Source organism: Monodon monoceros, unplaced genomic scaffold (assembly GCF_005190385.1).
Source record: "Monodon monoceros isolate NGI ecotype Baffin Bay Population unplaced genomic scaffold, NGI_Narwhal_1 Super_Scaffold_6, whole genome shotgun sequence".
Classification (NCBI taxonomy): Eukaryota; Metazoa; Chordata; class Mammalia; order Artiodactyla; family Monodontidae; genus Monodon; species Monodon monoceros.
This window is the reverse complement of record NW_021703783.1, coordinates 79,516,759-79,542,097: the sequence shown is the minus strand read 5'-3', so window position 1 is coordinate 79,542,097 and position 25,339 is coordinate 79,516,759. Positions and strand designations below refer to the sequence as shown.

Sequence of the window (25,339 nt, the reverse complement as noted above, 5' to 3'; positions counted from 1 at the left end):
CATAGACATAAATAATAGTCTGTAAGGCTTTGAAAGTAGATGGGGGAAAACATAAGAAAAAGTGATTTTTCTGATGGAAATCAGTTTAACAGTTAATTAGTAAAAAAGCTTACTTGAGCCCCTAGAATTTAAGCCTTCACAACTATATTTCACCTTTGCTTTTCTTTAAATAGTGTGGGCCCCAATCATTTTCATTGAGAGATTCTCATTTACCGAGTACACTTTGAAATTCTTTTACAGTATGACCATAGTTTTTACTATTAAGAATATGTATATTGTATACAAGCTATATGTATATAGTACTTTAATTTTCTGTAAATAACTATACTTTTAATGAACTGTTCTTAATTAGAAAAATTTAAAATATTTTTAATAATAAATCTGGTCTTCATTTTGTTAATTGTTACCAGAGTTTCATGTATAGTTCTATGGCTAACATGTACATATCATCTCACAGTATTCTTATGTATGCAGAGTTATTTTACGCTGTTGGAGGTTCACAGATGTCTTTATACTTCAACAGTATTCTGTTTTTTCTCTTTGGGGAGAAAAGAATGTGAACTCACAATCCGTTATAAATCTCTTCTGCTTTCTGGCTTCTTCAGATATCCAAGTTCAGAGGACATACCACACCTCTTAAGAGGCATGAGAGCACGTATAGTACTAAATAATATCACAAGTGCTTTTACAAAGTAATGATTTATTTCTGCAGGACATAAAATAGTGTATATAGCTGATGACATTTTTTTTCTTTTTCAATATATAAAACTAATAATATTTAAATAAGCTGCCTTTAATAGTTAAAAAATATTTTCTAAAACAGGAAGGGCTATAAATATATAAATATAGCTATTCAGATATTTACTAAAATGTATTGGGTTCATATACAAATTATTTACATTTCTCCAGTTTTTAGGCTTTAGTTTTATCCTACATAATTCAGAAAATATTTTAGGAAACTGAGTTACTGATACAAAAGAAAATGTATTTGCGTATTTTTTATGACTTTATTATTTCAGTTTTTTTGAGTGGGGAATGTCAAATATTTAACTTGCAGTGCTAAGGCAGTTTTGAATCTTTTAGAGCTCTACAGTAGCCCCATCTACCCAGCAAGTGAAGACACCACAGACTTCAAATGCTCCTGATCTAAATGATGCAATTGTGAAACTATTCAATGACTTTGATGTTAAAGAAACCTCCCATCACTTAGTGATTTCTCATCTAGATCTACACATATGTGATGATATTCATGCTAAAGAAAAAGGTAATAAATAATAAAAGCTGCTATTTGAAACTATTTTTGGTTTTTCTAGAACTTACTACACATCTGGATTGTTTATCGTATGCAATATATAGTCTGTACTCTTAAGATAACTAGTCATAATTTTATCATTCATTGAGGTATGTAGATGAAAGGTGTAATTTTAAGCATTGTATATTGGTATAAAATTTTATTTTGCTTTAATAGTACCTCAACATAATTAATTGTTAGCTGTCAATGCTAATGGTAAAATTCGTTTTTTTTTCACGACTGACATCCTTAGAGGTTGATGAAAAATTAGACTAGCCTTTGAATTAACTTTTTCATAATTTTGAAATTGTCTGTAAATTAAATTTTAGTCCACACTCAATTCATAATTATTTGCACGTGTATTTTCACTCGATCTTAGCCAAAAGGCCGAAAAGCGATGCACATGCATTTTCAGCATGATGGTTTATCTACATTTTTCTGACCCTATGTGCATATAAACACAACTATGTGGCTGTTTAACATTTCTTGTGTCTCCTTACTCCAGATCCTCCCTAAATTTGGTCAGGAAGCTAAATCCCAGTTAGGAAGGTTTTTTCTTTCCTTTTAGCTTTTGCTTCTCTTATTTTTCCCTATTTAGTAAACACAGGTAATGGGGTTAGCAGGGAGCTGCTCTTGGTCACTTTGAAAATCTGTGGTTCCATACTCTAGGTGCTGGGCATTTCTGTTTCTCCTCCAGAGAGTGTCTCTGGCCCATAAGTGTTAGAAGGACTCGTCAGGTAGTGCTGCCTCTAGGACAGTGTTTCTCACACCTTGGTGAGCATGAGAATCAAGCTGAGAATCTTTTTTCAATGGAGACATCCAACCTGGGGCCTCAGACCTGAATCAGAATCTATGTCTATGAGAGTTGTTGCTCTGAATTTTTAAAGCTGAGAGAGTGAATATTGAGACCAACCCCTGTAACTTATGTTGCTCCTATACTTAGCAATGGAAGTTACCTTGCCTTCTCAGAAAGGGCAGCCAGATATCAGCTACCAGATAAAAGGGTGGAGCAGCAAAGGTAAGGAAGTTTTGGAGTTTGGAGAGAGATTTGCTGTCTTTTGTTTGTCTACCTTTGTCATTTGGCTTGTAGTTGGCATCTTCTGCTTTAGTGATTTGAAAGGAAAATCAAAAAAGTTAAAACAAACCAAAATAACAAAATGAGGGGTCAAGGTTAAGTGATCAGCAAAAAACCAGAAAACTGTTTTCTCAGCTCTTTTACATTCCTCCCTCTATATTCCCTCATAGAATAAGCTCAATGATGTTATTTAAGGAGAAAACCCCTCCACCAAAATAGCTTCCTCATCTTAAAGATCTAAATCAGTTCTCTGCTATTCTAAAATCCAGAAGGGTCTGAAATGCTTTTTCATAAGTTTGTAAAGAATTCATTTGCTGGCAAAACTTCATCTAAATGAGCACGTTGCTATTTATCATCTTTCTTATACCCACTTAGTGTAAATACTTGAGTTTTGCTGCAGAATTACTATCTTTTGTTACTTAGTGCTGCCTCAGAACCTGCTGGCAGTTCATATATGTATGTATACACAGATATACATACATTACTTTAATAAGATCTAAAACAGTTCTGAATTCTGAAACATTTGGCTCCAAGGGTTTTAAATAAGGGATTGTAGATCTGTACTAGAAATTCTGCCGGTTGAGATAAATTGCAGTTAACAAATTAATATAGAGAGTGTGTACATAGCTCTATACTAATTTGTATTTGATTTGTCTATGCTGTTTTAATGTTTGAGTTCTGTGTTGGAGTTACACTGACTTTTCATCTACTTTGGATTTCTTTTTTACCTTTTTTTTATTTTTATTTTTTCTTCTAGTTTTATTGAGGTATAATTGACATACAGCACTGTATAAGTTTAAGGCATACAGCATAATGATTTGACTTACATACATCATGAAATGATTATCACAGTAAGTTTAGTGACCATCATCATTTCATATAGATACAAAATTAAAGAAATTAAATTTTCCTTGTGATGAGAACTCTTAGGATTTATTCTCTTAACTTTCTTGTACAACATACGGCAGTGTTAATTACATTTATCATGTTGTACATTATATTCCTAGTACTTATTTATCTTATAACTGAAAGTTTGTATCTTTTGACTGCCTTCATCGCATTCTCCCTTCCCCCACCCCTTGCCTCTTGTAACCACAAATCTGATCTCTTTTTCTATGAGTTTGTTTGCTTTTGAAGTTTAGTTGACCCACAGCACTATGTTAGTTCCTATTACACAACATAGTGATTCATTATTTCTATACATTTCAAAATGATCACCGTGATAAGTCTAGTTATGATCTGTCCCCGTACAAAGATACTATGTAATTATTGACTATTTTCCCCACACTGTACATTTCATACCCATGACTCATTTATTTCACAACTGGAAGTTTGTACCACTTAATCTCCCTCACCTATTTTTCTTCTTCCCCTATCCTCCTGCCCTCTGGCAATCACCTATTGACAAATACTGTATGATTTCACTTATATGTGGAATCTAAAAAACAAAATAAATGAACAGACATAACAAAACAGAAACAGTTTTAGATACTTCCAATCTTTTTTTTTTTTTTCTTGGAGCATCATTTATTTTCAATGAGGAGTCATTTAAAACATGATTTTTGTATTAAAATATAGTAGTATAGTTTGCAGAATTCAAGAACATTTACAAAAGAAAGCATGAAATTTCAAAGGCATTTGTCACTAGTACCAGAGAACCAGGGTTCTCATACTTCTGCCATTCTTGGGTATTTCACTGGCAGAGTTTGAGCAGCATAATTAGATTTCTGGCAACTCCAAATCATTGCAACTTCTATCCCCTGTGCCTTCAGTTGCTCCTGAATCTCTTCTCAGAAGTTTTATAAGCATAAGCGTATTTGTCCAAAGCACAAGTAAATTTAATTAAGATTATGTCCACCAAAATCAAGCAACTCTTCATTTGAAATATTATTTTTTAAATTATCCCCAATTAAAGCACTATTTCAGCATACTATGCTGGTTAGTGACACATGTTTGAAGTCAGATTGTCTGGACTCTCTACCATGCAACAGCTGTGTGACCTTGAATGAGTAACTTAACCTCTATGTTCTTCAATTTCATTGGCCCTTCATAAGGTTGTTACAAGATTTAAATGGGTCAACATTTGTAAAGCATCTAGAAAATTACTTGGAATATAATAAGTGGTACAAACCTTGTTGTACAGAGCCCTAAAGTTTTATTTTTCTACAGCTTTATTTTCAGGTAGAAGGAATATGGCTATCCATATAAGGAGTTTCATAACCTCATCTTGAGGTGATAACCTTGGGTGGAATATATCTATCGGTCAACTTTCTAGTGATCCAACCTTTAGTATCATTAGAAGGGAAGGCAAAGTGCCAAAAAAGAGAACTTCTAACCCTAAAGAGCTGTTTAAGGGTGTTCTGACATCCCAAAAAGCAATAGAAAGACTAGGACAAATGGAAGCCCTGCCAAATAGCATTTATTTCAAAAATGTGAGAGACTTGATCTCTAAATTCTATTTTGAAGAATCACATTTTAAACAAAGGGGCAAACATTAATGCCACATTCTATTCAGTGGCATTTAAAGAAGACCAACTACATTTACTTAAGGGTGTTTTGGGGAGGTTGTTTTATTTTTTGTCTGATAGATTCTAAAAGCATAGATTCTATTCCAAATACCATATCTAAGAAATTATCTAAGCTTCTGCCCAACTAGATGACAGAAGCTTATTCTAAGAGTGAGGATCCATGCTTTTGCTCTATTATAATATACCCATAATTAAATGGCAGTAAAAAACTAGCAATCTTAAGTTTTTCTGATAAGCCTGGCTTAGTAATTCTCAAGCTTTTTAGTCTCAGGACCACTTTACACTCTCAAAAACTATTAAGAACCTCAAGAGGTTTTTTTACGTGGATTATATCAATAAATATTTACAGAATTAGAACATTTGAAATGGAAAAAAAATTTTTTTTTTTTGGATACTTCCAATCTTAACATAGCTGTGTGACTTTAGAAAACTTACCTAACCTAGTAGATTCAATTGCTTCTTCAACAAGAGGCAGGATGATATAAGGCAGTGGTTAGGATTTCCTGGTTTCAAAACCAGCCCTACACTAACTGACTGTATGACCTTGGCCTATTTACTTAATTTTCTTATCTAGAAAATAGGCATAATATTAATGGTATCTATTTCATAGGGTTGCCATGAAGAGCAAATGAATAAGTACACTTAAAAAATTTAAAACAATGTTTGGCATATGGTAAATATATGCCAAATATATATGTAAATATAAAAGTTCTGCTATTCTTGTATCCTCACCTTTTAGCTTAGTACCTTGCAGGGGATAGGGGCTCAATAAATACTTACTAGGTTGAATTGCATTTCTTTCTTTTTCAAAAAAATATTTATTTATTTATTTATTGTCTGCATTGGGACTTAGTGTGGCACGTAGGATCTTTCGTTGTGGTACACAGGCTTCTCTCTAGTTGGGGTGCACAGGCTTCTCTCTAGTTGTGGCACGTAGGCTCCAGAGCGCATGGGCTCTGTAGTTGTGGCACTCAGGCTCCCTAGTTGTGGCATGAGGGCTTATAGTTGCCCTGCGACATGTGGGAACCTAGTTCCCGGACCAGGGATCGAACCAGTGTCCCCTGCATTGCAAGGCAGGTTCTTAACCACTGGACCACCAGGGAAATCCCTGAATTGCATTTCTTAAAATCCTTATTGTATTAACCTCGGTAACAGAGAGACAGTTATCACTGCTTGGACTGCAGGTATGGTAAATGAAATGTTTCTTATATTTGCTTAATACTTCTTTCTCTGTCTCTCTTTCAATTTCATCTTTTTCTTTTCCCAGAGTCAAACAGACGTATTACTGGAGGGGCTATGCAACTGTCTTTTACACAGCTAACTATAGATTATTATCCTTATCACAAAGCAGGTTTGTATAACAGTTTATTTAAAAGATGTAAATCTTGCTTTTAAATTATATAGCCAATTTATTTTGTTTTGTTGTTATTTTATTATTTTGTTTTAATTTTTTAAGGAGAAAAGAGATCAAGGCATTTATTATTTCCCCCCAGCCCGGCAGTATCTTACCAAGAAAATGTAATTGCCATGGAAGATATTCATGAATCTTATATTGAGGTTTATGTAGATGATTAGTAAATATAATTGTTAGAAACTGAAAATATTGTAAACTGATTTAAAACTTTAAAAAATTAGAAGATAGAAAACATATATTTGTGCTATTTTGTTAATTATGACAAAAGCAAGTTATTAATGTTTTGAATTTTTTAATTATATATATTCAAAAATCAAAAAAGAAAATAAAGCAAAAGGATAACAGTGATTTTAGTTAAATTGTAGGATTCCAGGAACCTTTTTTTAAAAACTTTTTTGTATTTTCTAAATTTCATCAATAGATAAGAGTTAATAGGTTCTTTAATAATCACATATTGATAGGCACTTTCCCCCCCAAATAATAAAAACAAAAATATGTATGTTTATGGCCAAATTAAGTAATTTGACCTTATATCCATCTCTGCATTTTGGTGATATGTGGCTTTTTATTTTTTAATTCATACAAATAAGAAAAAACAAATAACTATAATGAGTTTTCTAGAACTTTTAAAATATGATAAAATTTTTCTCTTCACAAATTTCAATTTCTCAGTGTTTGTCATTTCTGTGTCAGTACCTGGTAGAATTTAAAGGTTGTACTATTTGTTTAGAGTTTTGTTTGAAGGGCTTTGTCTTACAGTTTGACCTCCTGATTCATAAGTGACTTACATATACTGAAAATAATTTTTACCATAGAAATCATTCCTATTTAGAAGGTAAAACTTTTAGTCATAAAGTAGGTTTTATTTTCTTAACCCTTTTATGTAGATACTACTTTTCTTAATTGCTACAGATAAACCTAATAATCCTGATTTAAATTTTTTCCTCCAAAAATCCTATATGTGATATATATATATATACACATATACATACATATATATATGTGTGTATACATACACACACACACATATATATATATATATATATGGCTGCATTCACTCACTTTACAACAAATCTCTGATGAAGAGACTTTTTCCTGTATGGTATTTACTGGGATTCTATTCAATGGAGGCATGCCAGGGGTTGAGCATTCAGTGAAGGTTGACCAGCATTGCTGCTTCTTATTGAAACTTTGAGTGATGTTCTACCTCAGATAGGTTCTAGACAGAAACCCTCCCAGGTTATTTGCTTTTGACACTCTTTCCCTCCATTCTAAATGTTTTACTCATATTTTCTAGGAAGATTAATGTCTGTAGTAGGTGAAAGCTTCAAATTTATTAGAAGGTTAAAGAATCCCTTGAGAAAATGAATTTTTATCATTAGAAGCTCTGCTATAATTGAATAAATGAAAAGTGTGCATTTTTCAGTGAAATACTTGTTATTCATTTTACAGGAGATAGTTGTAATCATTGGATGTATTTTAGTGATGCAACGAAAATAAAAAATGGTTGGGCCAACGAGTTGTTACATGAATTTGAGTGCAACGTTGAAATGCTTAAACAGGCTGTAAAGGATCATGATGTAGGTTCACCTCCTAAATCCCCAACACATGCCTCTCCCCAGCACACACAAACAGGTATTTTACCTCTGACAACGTTATGTCATTCCCCTGATATTAATTGGGTGTGTGTATGTGTGTGAGTGTGTGTGTATGTTCACCATATGGTATTTTCTGTAAATAAATATGGTGTTTAATTAATGTCTAAAAAGCCTGTACCTCATTCGGATCATAGGCTTATAGATCAAAGCACTTTTTAAATTAATATGACTAATAAAAGTAATACCCATGTAGAATATTTCAGACTCTTAAATGACGGGTAGATTTCTCTTTTTAACAAGAATTCCACCCAAAAGTTATTGTATGAGAGTTTCTTCAATGTGATATGATTCCCATTTAAAGAATAATTATCACAAAATAAAAGAGTAATCATAATAACTTATGTTCTTATATCAGTTTATATATAAAGTATTTCCACATATGTTACCTTGTTTGAGAAATTAGGGTTCATCTATATTTCTAGTAGCTGTCTTAGTAATAAAAAAGTGACTGGTAAAAATAATTTTACTATAAATTAAAAGGAATTTTTGTTTCCCACAGAGAAAGACTCAACTCTGAAAGGGACTTCCAAAATGCCTACAGTGTTACCTCAACAATCCAAAGTTAAGTTAATGTCTAGTTCTGTTGTGGTTAGACTTGCAGATTTCAATATATACCAGGTATGTTTTATTTCTTAAATCTTCTGATAAACACCTTTAGTATCTCCTGCAAACAACTCTTATAAACCAGTGCCACCATTTTATTTAAAAACATCTTGACCAGTATTGTGAAATGGCTAAATTAGACAGAAGAGAAAATACCGGTTCATTAATTTTCACTTATATGGCTACCCAGAATTAGGCAAACTGTGAGGTTAAGGGCACAGTTTGCCAGACTGCCAAGTCTGCACAAGACTTCTGACACCAACTGTAGTTTCTGGGGTTTCCCTAAACTACCCTCAGATTCGAGAATTTACTAGAAAAACTCAAAGAACTTGCTGAAATCAGTTATACTCAGAGTCACATTTATTACAAGGCAGGAATACGAATTAGAACCAGCCATAGGAAGAGAGCACAGAGTGGAGTTTCAAAGGCTGCAAATTCAGAATTTCCTTGTCCCTAGGAAACATTAGCCTCCCAGAATGAACATGTAACAATATGTATGAAATATTGCCCACGTAGTTGAACTCAGTCTCTACAGGTGGTCTTAAACACTACTAAGACTATCAAGTGTGGTCAGTCCCACTCTGAGTCATCTTGTGAGCATAAACTATCAGTTGTGGTCTCAGGGGTCTACCATGAATGGGAAATTCCAAGACTTTAGAATTATCTCCCAGGACTTTCCCAGCGGTCCAGTGATTAAGACTCTGCCTTCCATTTCAGGGGGCGTGGGTTTGATCCCTGGTCGGGGAACTAAGATCCCACTTGCCATGCAATGCGGCCAAAAAAAAATTTAAGAAGAAAACATGAAAAAAAAAAAGAATTACCTCCCAAGAGTAGGGACAAAGGCCAGACCTCTCTTTGTAGGCCAGATTCCTTATTTCACAAAGGTCTTAGTGGAATAAACTAGAATACGATATTTGCTAAATTAACTACTAAGTATTGACTATACTGTGAACATAATTTTATAGCTAAGAACTCTGTCCTATTTATACTAACATTCTTATTCAGGCTATAATCGGTACAACATGGTCTAACATCACAATCCTTGAGACCAACACGGTAAAAATATGACCCTTTTTTTTTTTTTAAATAAAGGATTTCAAGTATGTATTATCATTTGTGAATTGTGTGTATATTTTGATAAGTCTGTGTCTTTGAGACTTAGTTTTATCTGGAAAGGTTTCATTTTACTCAGTAGTTTTCAACTGGGACCAGTTTTGCCCTCCAGAGGACATTTGGCAATTTCTGAGGACAATTTTTGTTGTCACAGCTGGAGGGGGTTGCTGCTGACATCTAGTGGGTAGAGATCAGTGTTGCTGCTGAACATTCTACAGTGCACTGGACAGCCCCCATAAGAAAGTTATCTGGCCCCAAATATCAATAGTGCCAATTCTGAGATACCCTGATTTAAGAGTTATTTTCTTATTGTGCAATTGCTTCTTTCTTTATGTTCTCTATATAATGCATTATATTTGAATAAATTCATATGGAAATGGGGAAGGGGAATCACCCATAATCCCATATGATTGAGAATGAAATACAATAAAGAAATCCCACATACACGAATACATCAGAACAAAACAAACAAAAGTAACTGGAAGAAAATAAGATAGGATGTCCACCCCAATTTGAATAACTTTTTAACTATTAAAAGAAAAAGGAAAAAAGCTATTGTCTACTATATAAAATAACTTGACACTCTGGAGTTGAAAAGAATTTGTTTCCATGTATGCAGAGAAAAGCTTCTTATTAGACAATGTAAGGAACTGACTTAAATTTATGAAGACTGTACAAATAATCAAAGGTTTGATTAACAATTTATACAAGGGGAAACGAGTAAAACATTGAAGAGTCATTCCACTTCACATGAGAAATATACATGTTTGTTGAATGAATGAAAAAAAATAACCTTGAGATACATCCCTGGGTCTGCTAAACAAGCATAAATAAATGAAACTGATAAAATGCTATTGGTTGAACTTTGGAGAAATTAGCATACAAGTTTTTGATGTGATTATAAATTAGCTGTTTTGGGCAGAGAGTGAAAAATGTGTAACATGAATCTTAAAACTAATAGTCTTTTTGGAAAAATAATTTAAGAGCTTAAACTATTTGACAGGAGCATTTATAGTGTACTGTTATTTTTAAATTAATTTTTATTGTGGTAAAATATACATGACATAACATTTATCATTTTAACCATTTTTAAGTGTACAGTTCATTGGCATTAAGTATATTCACATTGTTGTACAACCATCACCACTGTCTGTCTCTGTAATTTTTCTGTTATTCTAAACTAACATTCTGTATATAATTATTTTTCATAATAATGAATTATGGTAAAGAACTATTATAAAGTACATAGTTGGGAAGCAGTCTAGTCTTGAGGACTTGTATCTGTGTCCTGACTCTGCCACTTAACTTTTTTTTTTTTTTTTTTTTTGCGGTACTTGGGCCTCTCACTATTGTGGCCTCTCCCGTTGCGGAGCACAGGCTCCGGACACGCAGGCCCAGCGGCCACGGCCCACGGGCCCAGCCGCTCCGCGGCATGTGGGATCCCCCCGGACCGGGGCACGAACCCACGTCCTCGGCATCGGCAAGCGCACTCTCAACCACTGCGCCACCAGGGAAGCCCTCTGCCACTTAACTTATTTGTATTGTCTTACAGAAATATTCTGTCTGTTATTGTAAGGCTCAAAGTAGTAAGTTTGCAAAGAAAATTGTACAGAGTTGACTTTGTAATAAGAATCCAAAGAGGTTATAGTTTTATGAATAAGTTAATTGGTATTATTTTAAAATAATTTAATATGAAATTAAATATATGATAAAGATTACATTGGCAATTAACTAATTAATTATTGGAAGTAGTTTTAAGAGTTTGAAGTATTGTCCATGTTGCATAAATTCTTTGGAAAGGGCTTTGTTTAGTGTTACTTCAATAAAATTAATTATTTTTTCAGGTCTCTACAGCAGAACAATGTCGTTCTTCCCCCAAAAGTATGATTTCTTGCAATAAAAAATCCCTGTATCTTCCACAAGAAATGTCAGCTGTCTATATAGAATTCACAGAATATTACTATCCAGATGGAAAGGATTTTCCAAGTAAGAGTTTCCTTTTTTGTTATTGTTTGTCCATTACTTGGGAAGTTGATTTTTTCTTGCTAAAGTTTTCAAGTATTATAAATGTGAAAAAAGAAAAAAGTCCATTGTTCTTTGCCCTTGTAATCATTGTGTTTAGTATATAACTCTAGTATCGCATTTTTACTTACTTATTATTTGTTCATATATTCTTTTCCCTTACTAGCTTGTAGCATCCTTGATATCAGGAACCATGTAGTATTCATGCTTCATTTTATCCCTGAGGTTTGACTCATTTTTGTTCTTAGTAGCTGTTGTTAAATGAAAGAATGAATGAAAGTTAGGTTATTGTAGAATAAGGTCATTTTTTTTTCTTTAGTAAAATTTCACTTATATTTCAGCTACATAAAACTCTATTTCATTAAAAAATGAATAGTGAAGTTAGCCTTTTAGTTATAGAGAATTTGGGAGGCTAGGTTTTGATACCCAAATGTATACCTTGGACAACTTTTGGCACTGTCTTTTGTTAGAAACATTGAATTACATGAATTTTTATTTGTAAGCCACTTTATGATTATACATTTGTATTCTTTGCTATTGTCTCAGTTCATCTAATTCTTCAAACTAAAATTTACCTTTGTTTATGTGGTACCTTTTTCATTATTTTGGTTGAAAATTATAGTTGAGAAAAAGTGTTTAAACGAAATAGGTTATATTATTTGAGGAAAAAAAATTTTTTTAAGTAGAACTCCAGATTCTTTGACCTACTTAGCTCGTTTGTTTAATATTCACTTACTATAGGTTTTTAGTTTCAAAGGGAATTTCTGATGCTCATGCCTTTGTTGTTAAATTAAAAAAAAGATATCCTTTGGAGAAAGAAATTACTTTGGAGAAAGAGATGTCAAACTATTTTATCATTTTAATCCTCATTTGTAATGACCTTTTAGTTTCTAATCTCCTCACCATCTTCATGCTTTTCAGTATTCTTTTGTGTATTTCAAATTTGTTTTCTATTCTACCTCCTTGACTGAAACAGTGAGAAAATTAAGATAGGTTAAGGCATTTGCTCAGCACCTTATGAAGAATAAAATGGCACAGCTGAAACTCAAGTATAGGTCTTCTAAATCAAAATTCTTCCTACCCTTTCCCCCCAACTATATTTCACTGCCTCCCCAGGTTATTCACAACTATTTACCTGTAATTGGATAATCCCATTGTTTCCAACACCCACCCACCAAATTGTTTTCCTTAAATAATGTCTCATTCATTGAACTAGTAACTTTTCTTCAGACTAAAGCCTATAGTTTCCAGGATTTCACACTTCTAATCTAGGTTTATTTCTATCAGTTTTGTTAACATGCACCAAGGGAATTATAATCCCATTCTATAATCTATATGATTTTTTTCTGATAAAAATATAAAACTCCTTCCCAGCAATTTAAATCTTAGCCACCTAGGAGTGAAATTGGTTGCTTACGTTTAACTGTTTTCAACTTTTTATTATGGAAAATTTCAAACAGATACAAAAGTAAAGAACATAGTATACTGAATCCCTGTGTATAGGGATCCATTTTCAGTTCTCACATTTCGTCTTTCTGTTAAGCAATCCAACTTTAAAAATATATAACCTTTTTTTATAATTGTAAATGTAACATACATTCATTATATTACAAAAAAAAAGAGAAGATGCCAAAAATTTAAAAAATGCCTGTGAGCCTACAACTTAGAGACAACTTCTACTAACATAAGTGTATCAGTTTGCTACGGCTGCCATAATAAAATACCACAGACTAGGTGGTTTAAACAACAAATTTATTTCCTCACAGTTTTGGAGGCTAGAAGTTCTAGGTCAGAGTGTTGACAGGGTTGTTTCCTCAGAGACCTCTTTCGTTGGCTTGTAGATGGCTGTCTTCTCACATGGTCTTTCCTCTGTGTGTGTCCATTTTTTAAGCTCTTCCTATGGCACCTGTCATATTGGACTAGAGCCCACTCATATGAACTCGTTTTTACCATAATTGCCTCTTTAAAAGCCCTATCTCCAAATACAGCTAAGTCTGAGGTATTAGGGGTTAGAACTTCAGCATATCAATTTTGAGGGGATGCATTTCAGACCATAACAATAAGTATAGTGTTGTTAGTCCTGTTTTTAATGTATGCGTTTCTTTAACATATTTGATTTACATCCTGTCCTTTTCCCTTAATGATCCTAGTTTCTACAAGTTCATTTTAAATATCTTTAATAGCTATGTACTAATCTATTTCATAAGTAGACCCCTGTTAGAAACTGCAGGTAGATCTTTCTACTGCTTAGTGTAGCAGGTTTCTTCCTCTATCCCAGATATGCAGTCAGGGTTCTTCTATCCTGGACTACATTTGCTCTCTAGTTCTCTCTGTGGCTGCCATCATCACTCAATCTATATTTGAGATTCCCTCCACTTTCTTCCCTTGACATGATCGCTTCAGCAACCCACTTCCTTACTATCCTCAGAGATAAGCACCTCCACATCCCAATAAGATGTTTCTGTTTATATATATAAATGTAAATATATATATTTAAATTTATTTATTTATTTTTGGCTGCATTGGGTCTTCATTGCTGTGCGTGGGCTTTCTTTAGCGGCTACTCTTTAGATGGGGTTACTCTTTGTTGCAGTGTGAGGGCTTCTTATTGCGTTGGCTTCTCTTGTTGCAGAGCACGGGCTCTAGGTGCGTGGCCTTCAGTAGTTGCGGCACACGGGCTCAGTAGTTGTGGCTCACAGACTCTAGACCACAGGATCAGTAGTTGTGGTGCACGGGCTTAGTTGCTCCACGGCACATGGGATCGTCCCAGACCAGGTATCGAACATGGGTCCCCTGCATTGGCAGGCCGATTCTTAACCAGTGCGCCACCAGGGAAGTCCCAAGAAGATAAAGTTTTTGAAGGTTGCTTCTTGCTGACTGTAACAATAGGAAAAGAAATCAAAACAATACCTCTTATTTATACAGTTAGTTTTAGATTAAACTGTATACATTTTTTTTTTTTCGGTATGTGGGCCTCTCACTGTTGTGGCCTCTCCCGTTGCGGAGCACAGGCTCCGGACGCGCAGGCTCAGCGGCCATGGCTCACAGGCCCAGCCGCTCCGTGACATGTGGGATCTTCCCGGACCGGGGCACGAACCCGTGTCCCTTGCATCGGCAGGCGGACTCCCAACCACTGCGCCACCAGAGAAGCCCTGCATACTTTTTCTTTAACATCTTTATTGGAGTACAATTGCCTTACAATGGTGTGTTAGTTTCTACTTCATAACAAAGTGAATCAGCTATACATATACATATATCCCTATATCTCCTCCCTCTTGCATCTCCCTCCCACCCTTCCTATCCCACCCTCTAGGTGGTCACAGAGCACTGAGCTGATCTCCCTGTGCTATGCGGCTGCTTCCCACTAGCCGTCTATTTTACATTTGGTAGTGTATATATGTCCATGCCACTCTCTCACTTCATCCCAGCTTACCCTTCCCCCTCCCTGTGTCCTCAAGTCCATTCTCTACATCTGCATCTTTATTCCTGTCCTGCCCCTAGGTTCTTCAGAATCTTTTTTTTCTTTAGATTCCATATATATGTGTAAGAATATGGTATTTCTTTTTCTCTTTCTGACTTATTTCACTCTGCATGACAGACTCTAGGTCCATCCACCTCACTATAGATAACTCAATTTCATTTCTTTTTATGGCTGAGTAATATTCCATTGTATATATGTGCCACATCTTCTTTAGCCATTCATCTATCGAAGGACCAATCCAAGATAGGTTGCTTCCATGCCCTGACTATTGTAAATAGAGCTGCAATGAACATTTTGGTACATGGCTCTTTTTGAATTATGGTTTTCTCAGGGTATATGCCCAGTAGTGGGATTGCTGGGTCATATGGTAGTTCTAGTTTTAGTTTTTTAAGGAATCTCCATACTGCTCTCCAAAGTGGCTGTATCAATTTACATTCCCACCAACAGTGCAAGAGTGTTCCCTTTTCTCCACACCCTCTCCAGCATTTATTATTTGTAGATTTTTTGATGATGGCCAGTCTGACTGGTGTGAGGTGATACCTCATTGTAGTTTTGATTTGCATTTCTCTAATGATTAGTGATGTTGAACATCGTTTCATGTGTTTGTTTGCAATCTGTATATCTTCTTTGGAGAAATGTCTGTTTAGGTCTTCTGCACATTTTTGAATTGGGCTGTTTTTTTTTTGATATTGAGCTTCATGAGCTGCTTGTAAATTTTGGAGATTAATCCTTTGTCTGTTGCTTCATTTACAATTTTCTATCCCATTCTGAGTGTTGTCTTTTCATCTTGTTTATGTTTTCCTTTGCTCTGCAAAACCTTTTAAGTTTCATTAGGTCCCATTTGTTTATCTTTGTTTTTATTTCCATTCTTCTAGGAGGTGCGTCAAAAAGGATCTTGCTGTGATTTATGTCATAGAGTGTTCTGCCTATGTTTTCCTCTAAGAGTTTTATAGTGTCTGGCCTTACATTTAGGTCTTTAATCCATTTTGAGTTTATTTTTGGGTATGGTGTTAGGGAGTGTTCTAATTTCATTGTTTTACATGTAGCTGTCCAGTTGTCCAAGCACCACTTAGTGAAGAGGTTGTCTTTTCTCCATTGTGTACTCTTGCCTCCTTTATCAAAAATAAGGTGACCATAGGTGTGTGGGTTTATCTCTGGGCTTCCTATCCTGTTCTATTGATCTGTATTTCTGTTTTTGTGCCAGTACCATACTGTCTTGATTATTGTAGCTTTGTAGTATAGTCTGAAGTCAGGGACCGGATTCCTCCAGCTCCATTTTTCGTTCTCAAGATTGCTTTGGCTATTCAGGGTCTTTTGTGTTTCCATATAAATTGTGACATTATTTGTTCTAGTTCTGTGAAAAATGCCCTTGGTAGTTTGATAGGGATTGCATTGAATATGTAGATTGCTTTGGCTATTCGGGGTCTTTTGTGTTTCCATATAAATTGTGACATTATTTGTTCTAGTTCTGTGAAAAATGCCCTTGGTAGTTTGATAGGGATTGCATTGAATCTGTAGATTGCTTTGGGTAGTAGAGTCATTTTCACAGTGTTGATTCTTCCAATCCAAGAACATGGTATATATCTCCATCTGTTTGTGTCATCTTTAATTTCTTTCATCAGTGTCTTATAGTTGTCTGCATACAGGTCTTTTGTCACCTTAGGTAGTTTTATTCCTAGGTATTTTATTCTTTTTGTTGCAGTGGTAAATGGGAGTGTTTACTTAATTTCTTTTTCAGTTTTTTCATCATTAGTGTATAGGAATGCAAGAGATTTCTGTGCATTAATTTTGTATCCTGCTACTAACCAAATTCATTGATTAGCTCTAGTAGTTTTCTGGTAGCATCTTTAGGATTCTCTATGTATAGTATCATGTCATCTGCAGACAGTGATAGCTTTACTTCTTCTTTTCTGATTTGGATTCCTTTTATTTCTTTTTCTTCTCTGATTGCTGTGGCTAAAACTTCCAAAACTATATTGAATAAGAGTGGTGAGAGTGGGCATCTTTGTCTTGTTCCTGATATCAGAGGAAATGGTTTCAGTTTTTCACCATTGAGAATGATGTTGGCTGTGGGTTTGTCATATATGGCCTTTATTATGTTGAGGAAAGTTCCCTCTATGCCTACTTTCTGGAGAGTTTTTATCATAAATTGGTGTTGATTTTGTTGACAGCTTTTTTCTGCATGTATTGAGATGATCATATGGTTTTTCTCCTTCAGTTTGTTAATACGGTGTATCACATTGATTGATTTGCATATATCAAAGAATCCTTGCATTACTGGGATAAACCCCACTTGATCCTGGTGTATGATCCTTTTAATGTGCCATTGGATTCTGTTTGCTAGTATTTTGTTGAGGATTTTTGCATCTGTGTTCATCAGTGCTATTGGCCCGTAGTTTTCTTTCTTTGTGACATCTTTGTCTGGTTTTGGTATCAGGGTGATGGTGGCCTCGTAGAATGAGTTTGGGAGTATTCCTCCCTCTGCTATATTTTGGAAGAGTTTGAGAAGGATAGGTGTTAACTCTTCTCTAAATGTTTGATAGAATTCGCCTGTGAAGCCATCTGGTCCTGGGCTTTTGTTTCTTGGAAGATTTTTAATCACAGTTTCAATTTCAGTGCTTGTGATTGGTCTGTTTATATTTTCTATTTCTTCCTGGTTCAGTCTCAGAAGGTTGTGCTTTTCTAAGAATTCGTCCATTTCTTCCAGGTTGTCCATTTTATTGGTGTATAGTTGCTTGTAGTAATCTCTCATGATCCTTTGTATTTATGCAGTATTAGTGGTTACTTCTCCTTTTTCATTTCTAATTCTTTTGATTTGAGTCTTCTTCCTTTTTTTCTTGATGAGTCTGGCTAATGGTTTATGAATTTTATTTATCTTCTCAAAGAATCAGCTTTTAGTTTTATTGTTGTTTGCTATTGTTTCCTTCATTTCTTTTTCATTTATTTCTGATCTGATCTTTATCATTTCTTTCCTTCTGCTAACTTTGGGGTTTTTTTGTTCTTCTTTCTCTAATTGCTTTAGGTGTAAGTTTAGGTTGTTTATTTGAAATGTTTCTTATTTCTTGAGTTAGGTTTGTATTGCTATAAACTTCCCTCTTAGAACTGTTTTTGCTGTATGTCATAGGTTTTGGGTTGTCGTGTTTTCATTGTCATTTGTTTCAAGGTATTTTTTGATTTTGTCTTTGATGTCTTCAGTGACCTCTTGGTTATTTAGTAGTGTGTTGTTTAACCTCCATGTGTTTGTATTTTTGCAGATTTTTTCTGTAATTAATATCTAGTCTCATAGTGTTGTGGTCAGGAAAGATACTTGATACGATTTCAATTTTCTTAAATTTATGAAGGCTGGATTTGTGACCCAAGATATGATCTATCCTGGAGAATGTTCCATGAGTGCTTGAGAAGAAAGTGAATTCTGTTGGTTTTGGATGGAATGTCCTATAAATATCAATTAAGTCCATCTTGTTTAATGTATCATTTAAAGCTTGTGTTTCCTTATTTATTTTCATTTTGGATGATCTGTCCATTGGTGAAAGTGGGTTGTTACAGTCCCCTACTATGATTGTGTTACTGTTGATTTCCCCTTTTATGGCTGTTAGCATTTGCCTTATGTTTTGAGGCGCTCCTATGTTGGGTGCATAAATATTTATAATTGTTATATCTTCTTCTTGGATTGATCCCTTGATCAATATGTAGTGTCCTTCTTTGTCTCTTGTAGTGGTCTTTATTTTAAAGTCTATTTTGTCTGATATGAGAATTGCTACTCCAGCTTTCTTTTGATTTCCATTTGCATGGAATATCTTTTTTCATCCCCTCACTTTTAGTCAGTATATGTCCTTAAGTCTGAAGTGGGTCTCTTGTAGACAGCATATATACGGGTCTTGTTTTTGTATCCAATCAGCCAGTCTATGTCTTTTGTCTGGAGCATTTAATTTATTTACATTTAAGGTAGTTATCTATATGTACCTGTTACCATTTTCTTAATTGATTTGCATTTAAACTGCATATTTTTCCATTAGTGAAGCAATGAACGATGTTCTCTGTCTCTCCAAATGTGTTTGCTATCATCTACATGTAGTATCACTTTAATTTTGTAAATAACATGGCAGAATCTTTTAATCTTAATTTAAGAAGAATAAAACTTGGTTAAAATGTATTTTCTTTTCTCAGGGAAGATTTAAAACTATCAGTTTATTAAAAATCTTTAAAAATTTTTTTTCTCCACAGTTCCATCTCCCAACCTTTATAGCCAGCTGAATGCACTACAGTTTACTGTGGATGAAAGAAGTATTCTATGGTTAAATCAGTTTCTGTTGGATTTGAAACAGAGTCTTAATCAGTTTATGGCTGTGTACAAGTTGAATGACAATTCAAAATCTGATGAGCATGTTGATATTCGAGTTGATGGCTTAATGCTAAAGGTACCATATAAACAAGTGGCTGTGAGAACAAAACCATTTTTACAGAAGAAAAGTTATTTCCAGGATTTAAGATGGGTGCTCAAATATAAGTCAACTTCATTGCAATATTAATTTTGATTTTGAAATTTGAATTTTAATTTCAGTTTTCAATTATGGAAGCTTTAAGAGACTGCTTCCCCACCCTTCTCCACCCCTTCTTTCTCTACTTTTCTTCCTTTTCTTTCCCCCTGCTCATCCATTTAGAGGTAAGCAGTAGAAATAAATTTAAATGTCTTTTTTTTTCTACTTCTTACTGGAGCTCATCCATTTGGAGGTAAGCAGTAGAAGTAAATTTAAATATCTTTTTTTTTTCTACTTCTTGCTGGAGCTGATAAAATTTTTTTAAGACGGGTAAATAACACAGTGACACTTCTAAGTTATATCTGGGTTTTATTTGTTACATTTATTCTGTTATTAATATCCAAAGATATTAGAAAGTTGTGTTTTATTATAGCCAAGTAGTTGATAATCAGAATTCCATGGATATTTAAACTTTAAAGGAAGGAAGCTAAAAAAAAAAAAACCATATAATGTAGTAAATAGAATAAGATTTGGGCATGGATGAATATTTCAGTTTCTAGCTCTGTTGCTGGTAGCCTAAATTTACATACCCTTAATTTCTTCTCTGTAAAATGAGATTAATAATGCTCAACGGTTGCATTGCAGAAATGTTTTAAAGATCGTTTCAAAGACCTTAAAATATTCAATATAAAGAGACACACTTTATAACATTTATAATTATAATTTAAAACACAATTACATAATGATCTTTATATTTTGTGAATATGGGCAGTTTGAGTTTTGAAACCAGTCAGTTTGAACTCTTTGTTGTGAATATTTTGAGGACTGGGCTTAATTATCTGTAGAAAATAATTTTACTAAATCGTTTGACCTATACTCCTGAGTTTATTTTATTAATAGTTTTATCCCAGAAAAGTGATTCTAATGACAGTTATCCAGTCATTCCATTTACTTATCTAGTCATCCTCCAAATTGCTTGCATTTAAAATATCGTAACAAAAAATTATCTTTTCCAACCTTTGTGTTTTCTTATTTACTCAGGGGGTATATATACTCAGGGCACAGTAAGCATTTAATAATTGATTTAATTCAGTTTTGTTCCTTTTATTTTGTGATATATTGTCTACAAATATGTATATGTGTGTTATGTACTTTATTCATTATTTATTGGTCTTTTTCCTTTGGTTCTTTTCTTAGTTGTTAATCATTTAAGCCTTTTTCATTTGGTTAAATAAGATTTGGGAGGGAGAGTATTTTATGTCAAGATAGAAAATTAGTGTTTTGGGGCAAAATGTCAAAAAGAATTCCTGAACCAAGTCATGCTCTTGATTATTTTATCTTCAAGATATATGGATTTGTAAGTCAGACTAGATTAATGTTTTTTCTCTTCTAGTTTGTCGTTCCTTCTGAAATGAAATCTGAATGTCATCAAGATCAACCACATGCAATTTCTATTCAGAGTTCAGAAATGATTGCTACAAATACTAGATACTGTTCAAACTGTCGACATTCTGATTTAGAAGCTTTGTTTCAAGACTTCAAAGATTGTGATTTTTTCAGTAAAACATATACCAGTTTCCCCAAATCTGGTGACAATTTTAATCTTCTGCATCCAATCTTCCAGAGACATGCTCATGAACAAGATACCAAACTGCATGAAGTTTATAAAGGAAATGTTACTCCTAAGTTGAATAAATACACTCTTAAAACTTCTGCTGCCACGGATGTTTGGGCTGTGTACTTTTCTCAATTTTGGATAGATTATGAAGGGATGAAAAGTGGAAAAGGACGACCAATAAATTTTGTAGATTCTTTCCCTCTTTCCATCTGGATTTGTCAACCAAAAAGGTATGCACTGTCACAAAAATTGCTGCAGACTTGTAATCAGATATCTCTAAATACCTCACAAAGTGAGTCTAGTGATCTGACTGGCCGATGGAAGCGGAAAAAGCTCTTGAAGGAGTATTATAGTACAGAGTCTGATCCCTTGACAAATGGTAGTCAGAAACCTTCAGATACATTTTTAAGATTTTCCTCTTCATCATCAGATGCAGATATTCATGTCCTGGTTCACATTCATAAACATGTCAGTATGCAAATCAATCACTACCAGTATCTGCTCCTGCTTTTCCTCCATGAGTCACTTATTTTGCTTTCAGAGAATTTAAGGAAAGATGTAGAAGCTGTGACTGGCAATCCAGCTAGTCAGACATCCATTTGCATTGGAATTTTACTTAAAAGTGCGGAAGTGGCTCTTTTGCTTCATCCAGTAGATAAAGCAAATAGTCTTAAGTCTCCTGTTTCTGAAAGTGTGAGTCCAGTGGTTCCTGATTATTTGCCTACAGAAAGTGGAGAATTTTTGTCTTCAAAAAGAAAACAAGTTAATAGTGGTATAAAACAAATTAGAAGTGTAACTGTCAATCACATGTCAGACAACAGATCTATGAGTATTGACCTTAGCCATGTCCCTTTGAAGGATTCTTTGCTTTTTAAATCAGCTAGTGATACAAATCTGCAGGAAGGTATTTCTTTTCTGGATTATTTATCAGATAAAAATTTAGGGAAAATAAGCGAAGATGAAAGTAGTGGAATTGTTTGCAAAAGTGGCTCAGGAGAAATTGGATCAGAAACAAGTGGCAAAAAGGATTCGTCTTATACAGATTCAAATAGTGTCTTAAACTACAGAGAAGACTCAAGTATCCTGTCATTTGATAATGGTGGTAATCAGAACATACTTTCAAATAGTTTAACTAGTAAAGGAAATGAAACCATAGAGTCAATCTTTAAAGCTGAAGATTTGCTTCCAGAAACAGTTTCACTCTCTGAGAACATGGAAATCAGTAAAGAAGAAGCACCCACAGTCAGAACACTTACATCACAGTCATCTTTAAGGTAACAACTGACTGTTAGAATTTGGGGTGGGGGGTTTGTTTTATTTGTGTGTGTGTGTGTGTGTGTGTGTGTGTTTTATTTGTGTGTGTGTGTATGTGTGTGTGTGTGTGTGCGTGCACGCACATGCATGTGCATGTACTTATGAGTATATTTTGGCTTTGGACAGAAAACCATGATAAATATGGCATTGTTAGAGTTAACACATGGAAGAGTAGGGTTTTCAAAATATGAAAATACTTTAAGCTTATATAATTTTAAAAATTGTGTATACTATATAAATATATATTTATTTTGTTTGAAGTATTCTTTAGAAAGAATTCTTTTCCTTTTATGTGATGATTTTCTGATAATTTTGTTTGTTAACAGTAGAAAGCCTAAGGAACGTTGCCCACCCAACATGGCTCCGCTCTCTGTTTCTTACAAGAACATGAGAAGAAGCCCCTCACAAACCTCACTGGATACCATTTCACTTGACAGCATGATATTGGAAGAACAGTTGTTAGAAAGTGATGGAAGTGATAGTCATATATTTTTGGAAAAAGGTAAAGCAATACAGTTTAAGAATTCATATTATATATACACAAATCTTAGAAGTGGTATTTAAGTTTTTAAATTTATATTCAGTAATCAATCACAGCCCAAAAAGACTTATTTATTTATACACACATACATGCACAAAACAAAGAGCATCGTACCTAACTTTCTAATGGTTGTTTCATTGCTTCTTTTGACCAGATACTCCTTCCTTTTTATGGACGACATCCAGCAATTATTTATATACAGTCATTTAGATCGTAAAGCAGACAACATTAATTCTACTAGCCTCTATCACAGGGACTCCTATATCTGGAATTTTGATTAGGTAGGCTTAATTTGCATGATGAATTCTCAACTATGTGGTCCTATGACTGGAATTTTTCCAGACTGGATCTGTTGATTCCCATAACCAGAATTCTCTTTCATGCATGATAGTGTATGATGGAACTACATGATTCCCCTATTTTATTCAGAAGCAACTAATGCCCTTGTACAGACCACCAGGAATGACTTAGTATTAGGTGCATCCCCATCACTAAGGCATTGGGGACTTTGTGAACAGGAAAAAAACCATGGACCATAGCCAGAGAATAGTTGCCACAGACCCTAAAGCATAAGAGACCAGAGGCAAATGTGAATTACTTTGTATATGAAGAGTAATAAACCTATTGATGTAGTTGAAAACAGCTTAGGAAAGGAAAGGCTCATAGCTTTAGAAACTGGAGCTTAGAGAAATGAATATACAGTCAGGAAGTAATAGAGGCAGATTTGGAACTCAGCTAGTCTGACTCAGGAACCTCAGTTTTTAACCAACCAGTATGCTATGCTAGTACCCCAGACTTGGGAAATGATTACTATATGTAAACTAAAAGCCTTAACCCAACACTTTTATAGGCAATTCATAGCAAACCCCTTTCCAGCATACTTTACCAGTTAAATGTAGACAAGTTACTGGTATGGGTCAAAAAATCTATTCTAGATTCACAGATAGCTCTATTGCCTACTTCCCTTGCCCCCTTATGGCTTAAAATTCTACTTTAATAGAGGATTTCTGTTTTGTGATCAAATGATGCTTCAAAAACAGTTCCTGTAGAAAATACCTCTACTTACTCGTAAAAAGCATCAGTGATTTTCTTCTTATTTCTGAAAATTAAATAGTTAATAAAAGTGACTACCACTCAATGTGGAGAACTTGGAAAATATAAACAACTACAGTTTGGAAAATAAAATAACCCAAAAGTCCCACAATCTAGAGATATCGATTATAATTTATCTTATAAATGTATATTATATATATATATATATGTATGTATTCACATATATGTATATTTGGTATTACATCATATATATGGTTTTTCAACCTGCTTTTTATCACTTGTCTATATTAACTTGTCATACGAATGTACCCTCACCTTTTAATTGTTTCCCTGATACTGGATGTTTAGATTGTTTATAGTTTTTTCACAGCTATAAAATACTATAATTATATCATTGTTCATAAATTTTTGTCTTCATTTCTAATAACTGTCTTAGAATAGATCCCAGCAGTAGGCTGTTTTTAGGATCTTGAAAAATACAAGGGCATTAATTTTATGTGTAACACTTAGACGATATGTGACTGTACATTCATTATTCTCCTGAACTGTAATAATTTTCTGTCAAAGGAATTGATTTTCGTTGGGAAAAGGTTTGTTTTTTCTGAGTTCTCTTTTGTTTTAATTTTACAAGAAATATATGAATACTTTCTCTTTAAAAAAAAATCAGATGTCATGGGGATATCTAGAATATCACTTTAATACCACCCTTACTCTGCCCTGATACCATTCCCCATTCCGGAAGTAACTACCATTGACTTTTGGTATATATTGACATAATTCAGACCTTTTTCTGTGTGTTTTTATATACATGTATGTTTATACATATGCACACTAATGCACACATATGCATACACATATACATACATAGGTATATTGTGAGTACATATTTTTGAATATACATGCATATTTATAAACAAACAAATGTGTAGCTGGAGTACCGCTCCACCACAGGCTTCTAACTAGTCTCCCCAATTCTCTTCTTGTCAATTTCTTGTTCATACTTCATTCCACCGGCAGAATATTCTTTTAAAAATGTATATACTATCATGTCAATTTCCATTTTAGTCCTGATAACTTCTAACAACTATAAGGCTATTAAGTTTAAAAAACTTAACATTACTGACAGTTGCTCCATGTGATATGGCCCCAG

General features: G+C 34.0%; 1 protein-coding gene across 4 annotated transcripts in view; it reads left to right on the top strand.

Moving 5' to 3' along the window:
• The window catches only part of UHRF1BP1L (UHRF1 binding protein 1 like), a 101,818-nt gene that overhangs the window by 50,450 nt on the left and 26,029 nt on the right, over positions 1 to 25,339 (top strand). The window contains exons 8-16 of one of the 4 annotated variants that reach the window (XR_003791088.1): positions 1,084 to 1,264; positions 6,162 to 6,245; positions 7,761 to 7,943; positions 8,466 to 8,584; positions 11,527 to 11,668; positions 19,410 to 19,603; positions 21,057 to 21,511; positions 22,471 to 22,555; positions 22,922 to 22,949. Coding sequence is in view for 3 of the 4 variants with exons in the window: in XM_029205225.1 (XP_029061058.1) it covers positions 1,084 to 1,264; positions 6,162 to 6,245; positions 7,761 to 7,943; positions 8,466 to 8,584; positions 11,527 to 11,668; positions 19,410 to 19,603; positions 21,057 to 22,555; positions 22,922 to 23,097 (2,578 nt within the window). In the remaining variant the exon portion in view is untranslated. Of the gene's footprint in view, positions 1 to 1,083; positions 1,265 to 6,161; positions 6,246 to 7,760; positions 7,944 to 8,465; positions 8,585 to 11,526; positions 11,669 to 19,409; positions 19,604 to 21,056; positions 22,556 to 22,921; positions 23,098 to 25,339 lie in introns of those variants that run through there. The other 3 variants (XM_029205225.1, XM_029205226.1, XM_029205227.1) reach the window with 3 other exon arrangements.